Source organism: Staurois parvus, unplaced genomic scaffold (assembly GCF_062004578.1).
Source record: "Staurois parvus isolate SC_StPar_1 unplaced genomic scaffold, SC_StPar_1.0 ptg000136l, whole genome shotgun sequence".
In the NCBI taxonomy this organism is placed as follows: Eukaryota; Metazoa; Chordata; class Amphibia; order Anura; family Ranidae; genus Staurois; species Staurois parvus.
The window spans coordinates 4117023-4134126 of NW_028317932.1; the positions used below are offsets into that span (position 1 = coordinate 4117023).

The window sequence follows — 17104 nt, forward strand, 5'->3', positions numbered from 1 at the left end:
AATGACCCCCTATGAAACGTTAATGCAGCGGACATACCGTCACACATATACTCATAAAGAACTTTTTTTACTCGTACTTTAATGTACAAAAACATTGGTAAAATATACATTACATATAAAAAACACACTGGCTCTGATGAATATTCCAGGGATATATTCCGTTTGTAAGATTACAACAATACAACATTCTCAAAAATAACCCCGACGCGTTTCGATCATTTCACTTTACGATCTTCTTCAGGGAATATAAGAGAAGATGGATCTCTGAATAAACATATTCGAGATTAGTAATGATTTATGTATGAGAAAACCAATAATTATACAATCTCTATTTTCATACTTACAAAAAAGTTAAACATTTAATGTTGATCGAAATGGGTATTTGACCACTCTTGCACCCTTGATAGCTCACACCATTGAATGTTGCACCATGCATTCCCATTTTGAATACTAGTATTTTTATGACTGCTCTGATCAACACTAAATGTTTAACTTTTTTGTAAGTATGAAAATGGAGATTGTATAATTGTCATTGGTGTTCTCATACATAAATCATTACTAATCTCGAATATGTTTATTCAGAGATCCCTCTTGCTCTTATGCTCCCTGAAGATGATCTTAAAGTGAAATGATCAAAACGCGTCGGGGTTATTCTTGAGAATGTTGTAATCTTACAAAGGGAATATATCCCTGGAATAGTCATCAGAGCTTTAAGGAGTATATGTGTGATAGTATGTCTGCTGCATTAAAGTCCCATAGGGGGTCATTCCTGTTTGCATTTATGCTGGGAACGAGCAGCTATATACTCGACCTTTCCAAGTGCTTTTTTCTTGCTTAAAATCCTACCTACCGTTCTCTTGCCATGTAATGTTAAGGAGTGGGCTGTGGAGCGAACATAATTAATACTGTCTGTACTGTGTTGGCAGATCGCATTATCAGTTTTAAACTTGATTTGAACACGGTCTGCAATAACAATCTCACAGTTTATGTTCTGCAATGTATGTTAATGTACCTAAAAAGCAACTAGAAATGCAGGAAATATTTAACATTTATTTTTGGTATGCTGTGTTAATGGCAACACGAAACAAACATATAGTAAGGGGTTCTCAAGTTTAACTAACGGTAGAAATAAAATTTAACCACTAGCCTACAGGGCACTTATACCCCCTTCCTGCCCAGGCCAATTTCCAGCTTTCACCACTATCGCACTTTGAGTGACAATTGCGCGGTCATGCAACACTGTACCCATATTAAATGTTTATCATTTTTTTGTGACAGATAGAGCTTTATTTTGGTGCTATTTAATCACCTCTGCGCTTTTTATTGGTTCTTAAAGCAAAAACCATTGAAAATTTAGGAAAAAAAAAAGTTTTTTCTTAGTTTTTGTTATAAAATTTTGTAAATAAGTGATTTTTCTCCTTCACTGATGTGCGCTAATGAGGCTGCAGTGATGGGCACTGATAGGCTGCACTGATGGACACTGCTAAATGGCACGGATGGGCACTGATGAGGAGGCACTGGTAGGTGGCACTGATGGGCATTGACAGGCATTACTGATGGGCACTGAAAAGCAGCACTGATACATGGCACTGATAGGTGGCACTGACTGGCACTGTTAGGCGGCACTGACTGGCACTGATTGGCAGCACTGATAGGTGGCACTGATTGGCAGCACTGATAGGTGGCACTGAAAGGCAGCTCAGATGGGCACTGATATGTGGCACTGATGGACACTGACAGGTGGCACTGCTGGGGCTACACTGATCATCAGGGCACACTGATGATCAGTGTACATGTCCCCTCCGCGGAAAGCAGATTACCGGCTCTTCTCTCCTCACAAGCTGTCAGCGTGACAGCTTGAGAGGAGAGAAATGCCGATAACCGGCATTTCCCGGTTTACATGTGACCAGCTGTGATTGGACACAGCTGATCACATTACCGAGCCGACATCTTCGGCTTTTTCCGTGATCGGTGATCCGCTGTGTCCGAGGGACACAGCGCACCGCCGATCGCTGTGCGCCCCATGAGCCGCGCATGCGCAGTGAGAATGGGAGGAAGTCATATGACGTCCTCCCAGAACGAGAGAACCACCTTGCGTCCGTCATATTACTATATGGCGGGCGGGAGATGGTTAAAGTGTATTTAAACCTCCCCCCACCCAAACAAAACAAACAAATATTTTAATTATTACAGCCCAGCAGTCATTTGATGAGGTGGCTGCATGACTTTTGATTCTTCATGTAATTTTTCTAAACCTGATGATCCTTCCAATAACATGCTTCCTGTACCTGGCTGGTTATGTTCACACACTCCTATGGAGGGAGTCGCTGGTGTCACCTAGGTTGGACTTCAAGCATGTCATCCTCTTTCCTTTTCCATTTCACAGGGCAGGGGTAAGGGGGATTAGTTTACAGAAAGAAGAGAACATTATTGCCTTCAGAATGGGACTAGGACACTACATTTCTAGTGAGATCAACAGGTATTTTCTGTACTTGCCAAATATGTTCGTGGCCTGAAAAATGTAAACTAATAAGCCACCACATTCAAGGACTGGAAATCTGCATTATATATTATTGTTCTACGGTTTAAATATACTTTAACATGCCTGTGCCTCTCAATACTTGAGAAACATAAGAAAAGGGAGGTGAGTATCAAGGTATTCAAGAGTGAAAATCCTTTTTATGTTGTACACACTTGTCTACCTTTCCATCTTGTTTCAGTGCAAGACTTATATGAATAAATTATAGCTCAGTATACCTTCCTTCACCTCCCCATGCCCCATTGGGGGTTACGAACACCTCTCGGCAGGAGTCGGTCTCAGTGTTGTAGACCAGCAGCTTCAGTGGTTTCCCTTCATGAGATTCTATCAAGGAGTAGAAATCTTCTGACTGTAACAATACAAGCAAGGCATACAACATACTGTGTTACACATTAGAAACAAACAAATATATATCTAATTGTGCTTTGTTCTTTAGCCCATCCTGAGAGCTAGACTGAAAAACAGGCTCCTAATAGGAGGGACAGAAGACCTTTTAACTCAGTTAGGCAGGGGAGGTATGTTGGCATAACACGACACGCTTCTTCTCTCCTGACTGTAATAAATCTACAGCCTCTCCTACTATAACTATTTGAAGCGGGTTCTACTGATCCTACATCATGTTTATAAACAGAGCTGCTCATACCTCTTGCAAAATCTGATCAGACCCCACAATGTAATCCGTATGAGGCTGCAGCCCGGCCAGAGCTGCTGGGGAATTTGGCTCCACGTCCTAAAAACAGAAGAATATGAATGTAGGAAATATTTCAGATCCGCAGATCATCCCTCCTTGTGCACTGGTACTGGAGCTTCACTTACCAGAACGTGCCACACATGCTCATTGGCACCCTGGAAGCTGCAGAATCGGACGCTGGCACCTAGAAGTCCCTGCCCACCCCACATGTTACTGGGGGTGACTTCCAGTTCTCGCACTTTCATCGTCTTCGTGTTGTAAACTTCCAGCTTCACAGGCTTCTCCATGTTGGCTTTCAGGAGATCTTTGAACATGCTGTTTTCTTTATTCTGAAGAGATAAAAGCATCACATACAGTACAGCTGATAAACTAATGGAACAAAACACTCCACAACTACAAAAATAAATGTAGGGCCCAATCGCACTTAGCGTGTTATCAAGTAAGTGCTATCTACAGAAAAGTCTGGTGTACTATCAAGCCCAACATTCTTTCAGATTAATCTTCTTCTATTGCTATATAATGGTCCATTCACATGGAAGATCAGCACAAATTCCAGCAGCAAGAATCTGCTGATCCCCACATGCGGAATAACAGGTGTGTGTGAAGAGCTGCAGCCGATCAACCCAAACAATGGAAGAGCAGGCTGATGGCGACTGCAGCTAACTGTGACTGTCAACACAGCCAGCGATTATTTGTGGTTAGGGACAGATGGTCGTGGCTTGAGCAGTCTGTGTCCAGCCACGATCACTGCAAGTAAATAGCTGACTGTGTGAACAGTCACAGTTAGCTGCGGTCGCCATCAGCCTGTTATTGCATTATTTGGGCTGAGCGGCTGCATCTTTACACACATCTGTCAATCTAGATCAGGGGTGTCAAACTGGTGGCCCTCCAGCTGTTGTAAAACTACAAGTCCCATCATGCCTCTGCCTTTGGGAGTCATGCTTGTAACTGTCAATCTTGCAATGCCTCATGGGACTTGTAGTTTGGCAACAGCTGGAGGGCCGCTGGTTTGACCCCCATGACCTAGATGCAGGAATCCGCTGGAATCTGAAGGGTGTGCTAATAGCCCGTGTGAATGGACCCAAACAGAAATCAGAATGGATACATACATGAAAAAGGCTATTAAAGCAGAACTACACTGCATTTTAGCACTGCAAATTAAAAATGCTATTTCATTTTTAACATTCAAAGCAAACTCGCCCATCTATGTCTCCACGCTTTATTTTGAAATGACTTTGAAAAACAGTCCCCTAGCATTTCTGGCCAAGGCCATATTGAGTAAGGGCAGACTATTCATGTAGCATTTACTTCCTGGAATCCATCTGCCCTTAGGCCTGCAGGCAGAAGGGTGTGCTTAGCTGAGAAAGCCCCTCCTCCCCTCCTGAAGACTCCTGGAATGTATGACATAATTTGCCTTGGAATGGAACCCAGGAAGTAACTGAAGAAATGTAAAAAAAATTAAATAAAGTTTAAAACAAGTAAATATAATAAACATTCTCTATTCACTTATGCTAGAAGCATAAGGAATAAAATATAGTCAAAGTTGATCGAGAGAGTGAAGTTCCACTTTAAAGCTGAATTCCAACTTTGGTACACTTTACATAGTTTGTTTGGGCCAAGCTGGCACAAACAATGTCCCTCACTAACATGTGGGGCTGCTGGATGTGCAGTATAAACTGTATATAACTGAGGCTACATGTAGCACTGTGTTCCGGGTGCAAGCAGAGACCTTTCCGTCTCAGACCTAGAACACAAGCGGCACTCAGCCAATCATAGAAAGCGATGTATTCTAGCAATGACTACAAAGCTTCCTCCGACAGGCTGAGTCAAAGAGTAGGGCTGATGATGTCACAACCTCTGATTTAGCCAATCAAAGGAAGCATTACTAGAATACATTGTTTTCTATCACTGGCTGAGTGCCACTTGTGTTCTGGGTCTGAGATGGAAAGGTCTCGGCTTGCACCTGGAACACAGTGCTGCATGTAGCCTCAGCTACATACAGTTTATACAGCACATCCAGTAGGCTCACGTTAGTGAGGGACATAGTTTGTTTGGGCCAGCTTGGCCCAAACAAACGATGTAAAGTGTACCAAAGTTGGAGTTCAGCTTTAAAGTGGAACTTCACTCTCTCGATCAACTTTGACAGACTGTATTGTGTTCCAAGTCTGAGACAGAAAGGTCTTGGCTCACACCAGAATACAGTGACGTATGTAGCCTCAGCTACATACAGCGTCCTCAGCTACTAATCAGGGACATAGTTTGTTTGGGTCAGCTTGGCCCAAACGAACTATGTAAAGTGTAACCAAAGCTACACTTCAGATTTAAAAGAGAAATATGGGCTGTATAACACACCTCATCTAGGTGGATCTGTTCCTCGCCGGCTCTGCACAGAGAACTGGGTGATCAAAGACTGATGACAACATGCATGGCCAGGGGGTCACCTTCACTGAGAAGGTGTCAGGAAAATCAGTAATACAGAGAGGTAGGCTGCTTAGTATACAAATCTTGATTATACCAGTAAAAGTCAAACTTGGCCATGTCCAGTCCTTCCTATTAGTCATTGGTGCAACCATCTATATGAAAGCCAATGCAATGCAGAGGGCCAAGCAAAAGTTAAAGCAATAGTTAAAATGCATTCATTCAGCTGCCTATATTTCAAATCCTCTGATCATTATAGGATATATTTAATATATACTGCAAGAAATGACAATTCCCAACACATCAAAACTTGTTAACGCCGAAAAATAACAATGCATTACAATGGGTTTTGAGGCATTTTTTGTAATGTTTTGTACGTTTTACTCCCTTCACAGGTACTTTCATGTTACACCACTTCCCCAGTAACAAAGGCTTGCAGCGGCATGCATACATGATTCAAATGACTGAAATAAGGGGATCATCGTGACAGCCGAGCATCTAGCATTTTTTAGCTTAAAAGTAGGTTAACAAAGGAAGGCCTCCGTGTTTTTAATCCCAAATGATATGGATTTTCTATTTCTTACTATGTGCTACAACAGTATTTAAAGGAGGTAGATGGGAGACTTATTCAGTGCTTCAAACTACATTGAGTGTAATGGCTACCATGTTAGCTGGAATCAACAGAAACAGGATATCGTGTGTAGACAAGTAAATTCATTTTTCCTTTATTATGGCTGCTTTTTTGGTTTTTGTCTGCACTTCTTTCATAATATCTACAGTAAAATGAGCAAACCATTCACTGTAATTGTTAACAGGTTCCAGCAGCAGCTGCCAGAATGTCAACCAATTTATCAGCGCAGTAAGCTGGCATAGTATGCCTGGCAATTACTCTATTGGGAGGATTACAAAGACCTGAGAACCTGAGCAGCTTACGGTGTCATTAAACAATTACCTAGCTGGCATAATATGGCATAAAAATATATTTATGGCTCTTCTGCTGACCCTCCAGTTAAAGTAGAAAAATAATGGAAACTTTTGGTGTGGCTACAGTACAGGATTTACATGAAAAATCCATTTTCCCATTCTGTTTGGAAAGAAGATGAAGCATAGGGGCATTATGGAATGTGCCGGGAGGAAACCTCTCTAATGAGTGGTGTTGGTGCCGACTGAGAGCACCTCAGCGGGGAGTCAAAGACTCGGAGCAGGTCCTTTATTATTTCTAACAGTTTAGGCTGATATCCTCAAGATCTTCCTGAAAGTAGAATGCAGCAGGCATTCCATAGCCAGTCACTACTTTGACCCCAGGATAAGACTGGCGAGTGTCTTCGTTCCGTGGTCATAAACAGCCCAATCTTGCCCTCACTCTGCCAATTGATGCAATGCTTTTACTGCACGTTCACACCATAATGCTCAAAACTTTCTGCATCAAAACAGGTTGCATTAATGAAGCTCAAATGGGTCCTTAATACAACTTAATGCAAAAAATGGTTCCTGCGCTATTTTTTTGAAACAGTACAACGTCAAGAGCATACAGTGCACCATATAGGTGCATTGGGGAGAAAGTAAGAACAAATGGCAATGCATCTCCAAGCACATACAAAGCATATTACTGTGCTTTGTTATAAAGCGTGTTATTGCATGCCCTGTGGTCTGAACAAGCCCTGAGGGCTACATTAAGGATTAATAATGGACACCTCCAAATGTCGAAAGCACTTGTTATCCCTCACACATTTCTCAACTTCTTGGCAGATCTCTGAGCAATCCAATTCCCAACAAAAACGAAGGATGGTGATAACTACAAACGATGCAGTATGAAAACAGCAGTCCGCGTGTCAGGGCGCTGTCCACTCAGGCCATGGGAACAAAAATCCGATCCTTATGCGGCTAACACTATTGGAAACAAATAAAACATAAAAAAGCACCGTACAGAGATGTGTAGATATACCAAATGGTACTGGTATCCCAGACATGAATATACAAAAATGAATATGTGCTCCCTACAAGAAACAATATGATGTCTTTACATAAATAATATGTCCATACAAAAAAGGCGTGACGGCAGGCACTGTGCACTCAATAAGAACCACCCAAAGGTAATTGGAGAAAACATATGGTCCACTTTAATAGGAAAAACATAAAACTAAAGTTCTTTTAAAAACTATTATATGGAAGTCTCTCCCACATCACTGGTCAGTAGCACTATGGTGTGATGTTAAGTCGTGTAAACTCTACATTACTCGGTACTCGTGGCCACTCGTGAAAGGGTGACGAGATGGACAAACCAACCTGGGTTAAGCAAGGAGGCAGGAAGAGCACTGAGCTAGTGTCTGTATGAAAAACGCCAGTCCCAGACTAGAACTGACCTCACCAGAAGTGGCGCCACCTAGAACTGGATGTCACTGCCAATCCTCGCCAGCTGCTACATGAAGGGGGAGAAGAGTCCAAAAGGTCTCCAGGACAATGCGCTTTGAGGTGGGGACCTCTGTCATAACCGCAGTGGCCACGAAGACATCACGTTTTACAGTAAACCTTGGTTACATGGTTCTATGGGTTTTTTGTTTTGTTTTTGTTTTTTTTATTAAAGTGGCCCAGATAGGTTTTATTCAGTTCCCTTTGGGTGGCTCTTAATGAGTGCACAGTGCACTCAATAAGAACCTGTTTACATATGGACATCTTATTTATGTATGTACTTCATATTGATTCTTATAGGGAGCACAGACTCAGTTTTGTATATTCATGTCTGGGATACCACTACCATTTCATATATCCACACATCTTTGCGTGCTGCTGTTGTGTTTTATATGATGCAGTATGCAGGTGATTTTAGGCCATGCGGTTAATCACACAAGAGACAGCGGCAGGTCACAAGGCTACTAAGAATAGACAGAAGTTTCCTTCTTCCATTCATGGCAATAAATCTGCCCATCAATACCAGCCTTTCATAAGAGAAAAGCATGCACACAATCATTTGTGCTTGGTGGTTGGATTGGATTTAAAAATTCAAACTCTTTATGTGCCATTATGCCTGTTTTTTATATGTTTAAAGTTAATAAAAACTATTGAAATACAAATAAAAAAAAAAATTTAAAGTCTCACGTGCACCTAGAGCATGGCAACGCATTTCAAAACAGAAACTTTTCTTTATGAATAGGAAAGATTGTAGTTTTTGTCTGGTTCCAAAATGACTAATGGATTATTTTACATTGAATTATTGATTATTTTACATTTTTAAAAAAGAAGTGCAGGTCTTAAAGGGATAGTATCCATGCAAATGACCCCGATTTTCTCATGCTTACCTCTCCAGTGCTCCCCAACTGCTCCTTTGTCTGTTGCAGCTGGCAGTATGATCTGGCAGTTTCGGGTATAAAGAAGCATGTGACCTCCTTTTCTGTGATACTGCTCAAGTCTAGTAGCAAATTGCTAGGCCCCAGCATAGTCACATTACTGAGGAATTGACATTGCCACTCCTCCTGGTCATCAACACCACTGATTGTAGTAGGGAGTGCAGGCAGGCAAGGTGAATATTAGAGGTTTGGGGGATATTCTTTGCTGAGACACAGTCACTCTACCCTGCCTGAACAAGGGGACAGTGTCTTCTTAAGTGTAAAGCAGTGAATATACTTTCTTTTTCAGCAGTTTTTTTTTAACGATCTCTGGGTCTCTACAACAGGCCTTATATATTTATTACAAGTACTTACATAGCGCAGTCGATTTACGCAGCGCTTTCCATATATTATACATTAAAATCAGTCCCTGCCGTGAGTTTAAAACCTAAGGTCCCTAACTCACATTCATACATACACATACAAGGGACAGAGACAAGAGCCAATTACCCTCCCAACAAGTCTTTGGAGTATGGGAGGAAACTGGAGTACCCGGAGGAAACCCGCACAGGGAGACCATGCAAAGTTCATGCAGGTAGTGCCAGGGTTGGGATTCAAACTGATGCCCCTTGTGCTGCCAGACAAAAGTGCTAACCATTTACACTGTGCTATACATTTTAAAATAAAAACATAAAACAAGATTCATGTGTATAAAATAAGTTACTTATGTAATTTATAATCACTTACTAGCCGTGTATGTCCAATTGCAATAATAAAATCAAAAAATGGTTCAAGTCCTGCTGTCTGTGCTGGAGAATTCTCCTGAACCTAAAACAAAACAGATACATTATAAATTAAATTTAAAAAAAGATGCTCATTATTTTCTTTATTAAAAAAAAACCGTGTAACTCCCTTAAAATTAATTTTGCTTTGTTTCTAAGGCCTTATATCTAACCCAACCCAGTGACTTCTAAGAATGCATCAATGACCAATAAGAACACTTACTGCACAGGGGCAAGGCAGTTGGTGGGGATTAGCCCAGAGGACAAAGCAGTCAGGGCACAGTAACAAAAATGTATTCTTCCATGCACCTCATTTGTGGGAATGGAGGAATCTATTTGACTGAATGAAAAAAAATGAAAGCTGGCTATAAAACTAGTAGATTTTTGTACGAACACTCATACAGATATTTGTAAGAAAATTCTCAATACATTTGATGTCTTGACGAATGTTTTTCATAAGTATTTCAAAACTCTGTTGCTTTTACCATTCAATTTTAGAATGAATGTAATTTCTATAATGAAAACTATATATCCCGTTAGAAATTTGTTTGAGAAAAATTCTCCATCCTGCTCCTTCGAATGTTCTCATCACTATGGTCGAAAACAAAATGTCAATTGGACCCCAACTAACAATTGAGAAATCGAACGAACGTTCTTAAAACAAATACGTTTCAAAGAAATTCTACTTATAGCCAGCTTAATAGTATATGGCCTGCCTAAGGATGGCCATACATTATAAAATTTTATTATTTAATTTCCTTTAGATTTACCTTCTACTATGTAGTGCAAGGGCCTGCTTGATTGCATTCAAATTGAAAGTGTTGAGGTTTGACCTCATATTATATGGTTTTGGTTGGAGAAGAAAATTGTATAATGTGTGGCCAGCCTAACTTGTATGGTGAGCTGCCCTTACTGTCAGGCAATGTTCTTTTCTCAATTTACATGAAAGGATAGGATCTAATTATAAAGCTAAGAGAGTAGAAACCTGCAATGTGTGAAAATCAGGAAGATCAGACAGCCAAGGTGTGGCTACACTTGCAGTTACAGGAATAACAGGTGTATGGAGATTTTCTACCACTGCATTCTAGATCTACCGGTTTATCCTTACTAAAACAATCTGCAATGGGAAACACATGGACAACACGGTCAATGACACATCACTAAGTAAATACATACATGCGCTAAGGCTACATTGACATGGGCGATTAGCACACCCTGTAAATTCCATTGGCAAGAGTGTGTGTGTGTGTGTGTAGGCCCTCATCTCATACAATGCAAGGACAGGCTGATGGAGGCCTCAGATATTTATTACTATTGGTACAGCCAGCTATTACCTGAAATTGAGTCAGATGACTGTGGCTGGACACACTCTGTGAGCGTCTAGCCAAGATCACTGCAGGTAATCGATGCGGCGCTAGCAGTCACAATTGTTGCTGCCATCACCCTATTACACTGTATGGGCTGAACAGCCACAACTCTTCGTACACTTCCGGACTTCCAGCTGCAGAAATGTGCAGATTCTTGCCAGTGGAAATGGCAGGCTGCGCTAATTGTTCTTTTAAATGTAGCCTTAAGCAGATTTCCTAACAAATATACATAAAAATTTATTTCACTTGCCAAAGGATTTGTATTTCTGAGATGTATACAGCCCCATCACACAGCACAGTTTAGTGTGGCAGGGATGGAGACCTGATTTTCTCTACTGCAGGAAACGCTTACAGGTCTTTTTCCAGCCTGTGACTGGACAATGAAAGGAGAAGCAGCACACTGATATGCTCATCACTGTCACTTTGTTCTCTCTTCCTATCAGCATGCTTCTCACACCAGTAGAACAATTGATTGGTTTCTTGTGCTTCCTCCCCTTAACCCATCTGAGCTGTGCGGTACAGGGACTGCAAGAAGTTGATATTAGTGGTGCACTGAAATGAAAATTCTGCTGCCGAAACAAAAAATTCAGGATGCACTTGGCCAAAAACCGAAACCCAAATGGACAGTTTTAAAAAAATTTATATATTTTTCAAATGCAAATTTTTTGGAAAAAAAATACACTTTATTGAATAAAAACAAAACAACACAAACACACACTATATACCCCAGATTTTTTGTAACATATGAAAGATGATGTTACGCCGAGCAAATAGATACCGAACATGTCATGCTTTACAATTGCACACGCTTGTGGAATAGATCCAAACTATAGTACTTAAAAATCTCCATGGTTTATGCTTTAAAAATTTCTACAGGTTACCAGTTTAAAAGTTACAGAGAAGGTCTAGTGCTAGAATTATTTGCAGTGATACCTCACATGTGGTTTGAACAACGTTTACATATGTGGGAGTGGCCTACGTATGCGTTCACCACTGCGCAGGGGGATGGGGGCACTTTAAACCTTTTTTAAAAAATTGTATTACTTTTTTTTTTTTTTTACACTGTCCTTTTAATTTTTTTTTTTAAATCACTTTTATTCCTATCGCAAGGAATGCAAACATCCCATTTGATAGAAATAAGCAGTGACAGGTCCTATTTTTATCGAAAGATATGGGGTCAATAAGATCCCACTTCTCCTCTACACTGTAAAACATTAGATCAAAGAAAGCATTAATCTAGTGCTTTAAAAAAAGACCTTGTTTACAAGGTGCCGGTACCGGAACTGACGTAATGATGTCACTCCGGTCCTCCAAGGGCATAGAGATGGATGGAGGCCATCTTTCCTTCACTGATGCCCGGGATTGTTGGATGGGTTCTCAGGTAAGGCTGAGAGCCACCAGGCGGCAGCGAGCAATGAGGGGCGGGGTTATTTTTGGCACCTGTATCAGTGCCTATTTTCACATCAGCCAAAGGCCGATGAGGGTAATTTTGGCCACCAAAATTTCTGTGCATCCCTAGTGGATACCTGGTTAAGTTCAGGTACTTGCACTGCTTGCATTGAAAAAAAAAATACATTTAATGACGTAGTAATGATTACAGAACTGCATATATTTGCGTTTTATATCTGGACAGAGTTCAGCTTTAAAAACAGAAAGGGATGAGGTCCAGAGACTCACTCAGAAGACGTAGGTGTGAAAGTGTGAGGGCTAAATTAGAAGCTTCGGTTTACGCCGACATTCTACAATAAACAGACCTACCCCTGTGTCAACAGTGAGAACATCTCAGGACACTATAGTCCTCTGTCTTCTGGAACCACATCATCATCCAAATGCCAAAAGTATATATTTAATGTTAAAATATATATATATATATATATATATATATATATATATATATATATATATATATATACACACACACACATATACACACACACATATATACGTACTGTATATACACACACAGTGCTCAGCATAAATGAGTACATCCCTTTTGAAAAGATTTGAATCAATATCTCAATGAACACAAGAACAGTTTCCAAAATTTTGACAAAATTGAGTTTTATAGAACATTTGTTTAGCTCATTACATGAAAGTAAGGTTAATAATATAACTTAGATTACAAAATCTTCGGTTTTACTCCAAGTAGTTGATGCAAAAATGAACACACCCCCAACAAAAACTACTCCATCTAGTATTTTATGACCTCCATGATTTGTAAGGACAGCACCAAGTCTTCTAGACATGGAATGAACAAGTTGGCGACATATTGCAACATCTATCTTTTTCCTTTCTTCAAGAACAACCTCTTGTAGAGCCTGGATGCTGGATGGAGAGTGATGCTCAACTTGTCTCTTCAGAATTCCCCATAGGTGTTCAATTGGGTTCAGATCAGGAGACATACTTGGCCACTGAATCACTTTCACCCTGTTCTTCTTCAGAAATACAACAGTGGCCTTAGATCAGTGGTTCTCAACCTGGGGGTCGAAGGACCATTTCACAGGGGTTGCCTAAGACCATCGTAAAACACATATTTCCGATGGTTTTAGGAACTGAGACACCGCTCCTCTATCCGTCTCCAGGCGGGTCCGCCCACATGCAAATACACCAACATTTCCCTGGACCGCGATGTGTGGGCAGGATGACATGCCGCCCCTGTCATCTGGCCACACCCCCAGGATAACGCAACAGCTCCCCCTCCTCACCAATGATTGGCTGCTGGAACTGTAGCTCAGGAGAGGCACATATGCGGCCAATCACTGGTGAGGAGGTGGAGCTTGGAGAGGAGGAGCCGAGCGGCAACGCAAAGATCAAATAAGATCGAGTGAGGGAGCTGCTGGAGCGAGTGAAGAGAGCGGCTGAGAAGGAAGACAGCTGACCGGTAAGTGTCTGTACTGTACAGATGGTGCTGCTGCAGCCAGGTATGCTGGCTGTAGATGGGAAAGGGAGGGAGCGAGCCCACACTGGAGCAGGGGTCAGCAAGGTAAGTATCATTGGTGTCAGTGGGAGGAATAGTGCCCCATCATTGGTGTCACTAATATCAATGATGGGGCACAATTCCTCCCACTGACACCAATGATGGGGCACTATTCCCCCACCCCCACTGACACCAACGATGGGGCACTATTCCTCCCCCCACTGACACCAACGATGGAGCACTATTCCTCCCTCCACTGACACCAATGATGGGGCACTATTCCCCCCCCCCCACTGACACCAGTGATGGGGCACTATTCCCCCCCCCACTGACACCAGTGATGGGGCACTATTCCTACCCCACTGACACCAATGATGGGGCACTACCCCCCCCCCATACTGACATCAATGATGGGGCACTATTTCCCCCCCCCCCCACTGACACCAATGATGGGGCACTATTCCTCCCACTGACAACAACGATGTGGCACTATTCCTCCCACTGATACCAATGATGGGACAATATTCCTTCCACTGATACAAACTATGGGACACTATTCCTCCCACTGACACCAATGATGTGGCACTACTCCTCCCACTGCAAAATTACAGTTATGAAGTAGCAACGAAAATAATTTTATGGTTGGGGGTCACCACAACATGAGGAACTGTATTAAAGGGTCGCGGCATTAGAAAGGTTGAGAACCACTGCCTTAGATGGATCATTGTCATGTTGTAAAAATGCACGACAACCAAGGGCATGGAGTGATGGTAACATCTTCTCTTTCAACACAGAGCAGTACATCTGAGAATTCATGATACCATAAATGAAATGCAGCCCCATAGAAGGACACTGCCACCATCATGTTTCACTGTAGGCACCATGCATTTTTTTTTGTACTCCTCAGCTTTGCGATGCCATACAGGTTTGAAGCCATCAGTTCCAAAAACATTTGTTAAGTAACACTCTTTTATAATCAACTGTCTGCTGGACACCTGTTTAATGAATAATTAGACTCACCTGGAGTTGAATTTGTGTTAATTAGGATTTTGTGTAAAATTTATATTTGCTTATTGGGGGCATTGGGGTGTAATCATTTTTGCAATATGGTCTTGACTGAATTTGTTAGGAAAAATACCTTTTTGTGTATGCAAATTAACAAATCTTGTTTGCAACCAATGGCCCGCATTTGTGGGAGTATTTTGTAGTATAGTGTCCCATAGAAAATGACGACTCTGAACGGAAAGTAAAGTAAAGGGTTTCTGACAAAACCTGTTGAGGATGCTGAGGTGTGTGTGAGCTTATACAAGCTGTACACCCACTACTTTACATTGTAGCAAAGTGTCATTCCTTCAGTGTTGTCACATGAAAAGATATAATAAAATATTTACAAAAATGTGAGGGGTGTACTCACTTCTGTTCATGTGCTTTGATACAGCACTTTGGGAACATCCAACTTCTTTTGCAATTACCTTTTGAGGCTTTCCCTCCTTATGGAGGGTGTCAATGATGGTTTTCTGCACAACTGTCAGGTCAGCAGTCTTTCCCATGATTGTGATTCCTACTGAACCAGACTGAGAGACCATTTAAAGGCTCAGGAACCCTTTGCAGGTGTTATGGCTTAATTAGCTGATTAGAATGGGACACTTTGAGCTGAGAATATTGCACCTTTTCACAATATTCTAATGTTGTGAGATTGTGGATTTGGGGTTTTCATGAGCTGTAAGCCATAATCATCACAATTATGACAAATCACGGCTTGAACTCTCTTGCTTTGCATGTAATGAGTCTCATATATTAATTTCACCTATATATATATATATATATATATATATATATATATATATATATATATATATATACATACATACATACATACATACACGCACAAACTTCCATACACTGCTCCAACAAATTAAAGGAACACTTTTTTCATCAGAGTATAGCAAGTCAATTAAACTCCTGGGATATTGATTTTGTCAATTAAGTAGCAGAGGGGGTTGTTAATCAGTTTTATGGTTTTATGAACACAACAAATTTGAAGTGTTGACTTGGCTTCCAAATTCTCCAGATCTCAATCCAATGGCCATACACAGTTCAAAATTTGGCAGACCCTGCTCAACTGTCCCCTTCCTCCCATGTAACAGGGCTGGCTTGCTGAGTGTTCAATGTATGCTGAGAGCACCATTGTGTTGAATTCAGTTTCCTGTGTGTGGTGCATATGGTACCCTGTTTGTCAGCTATTTAGCACAGCTCATCAAATAAAATAGATCAGAATGACTAATGCCAGTGTGTTCTAGGTGATTGTCAACAAAATCATCAAAGTTGGGGGTGCAATAAACCAGTGGTGTAGTATATTCAGAGGGTACCAGACCCCACACAGATATTAGAGACCTACCAGTTTATGGTCACCCTAGGAGTATACTAATTGAAAAGAGCTTGAAAACAAATGGACTGGGGTGTAAGGCACACCAGCCCTGTGAAACGTGTACCAGTTCCCACTGTGAGCAAATGATTAAATGACCTGCAAACGAACGGATCTGTTTAAACATGTCAGATGTATGATGCAATGTTTGCTTTGTATGGTAATAATAATTTTGTGTCATCTACTAAATATAACACAAAAGACAACACAAAGAACACAAGTAGCCACTTCCATAGTATCCACCTGCCAAGCACCAGACAGATAATGTTACGGATGGTATATATCAGCCTTTCACAAACATTTTAACCCTTGCTAATAATTACTGTATCTACAGCTCCATACACATTATTCCAAGGCTGTTTTAAATGATAAAAGGTATTTTCAGTAATAATATAATAAAATTATAATCATGGTCAGAAAAGAAATGCAGAAGTCTAAATAGTGGTATTCACCCACACTGGGTCATTGGAGAAACATTTATGTTGATGGTCATTTGGCATTGGCCCACTAATACTGGTGGTCAGTGGAGAAATGCACCCTTATGTTATAGTAGACATCCAGGCTAGAACTAGCGAAGCTTAAAACTGCTCCCACCCCCTTCTAACACCTATAATAACTTTCCTGTAGAAGAAATATACAGAA

General features: G+C 41.1%; 1 protein-coding gene across 1 annotated transcript in view; it reads right to left on the reverse strand.

Moving 5' to 3' along the window:
• The window catches only part of GORASP1 (golgi reassembly stacking protein 1), a 57832-nt gene that overhangs the window by 19165 nt on the left and 21563 nt on the right, over positions 1-17104 (reverse strand). Inside the window, exons 2-5 of the mRNA XM_089673136.1 lie at positions 9719-9799; positions 3356-3559; positions 3183-3269; positions 2758-2888 (exon numbers count right to left, since the gene is read on the reverse strand). Coding sequence (XP_089529262.1) covers positions 2758-2888; positions 3183-3269; positions 3356-3559; positions 9719-9799 — 503 coding nt within the window. The remainder of the gene's footprint in view (positions 1-2757; positions 2889-3182; positions 3270-3355; positions 3560-9718; positions 9800-17104) is intronic.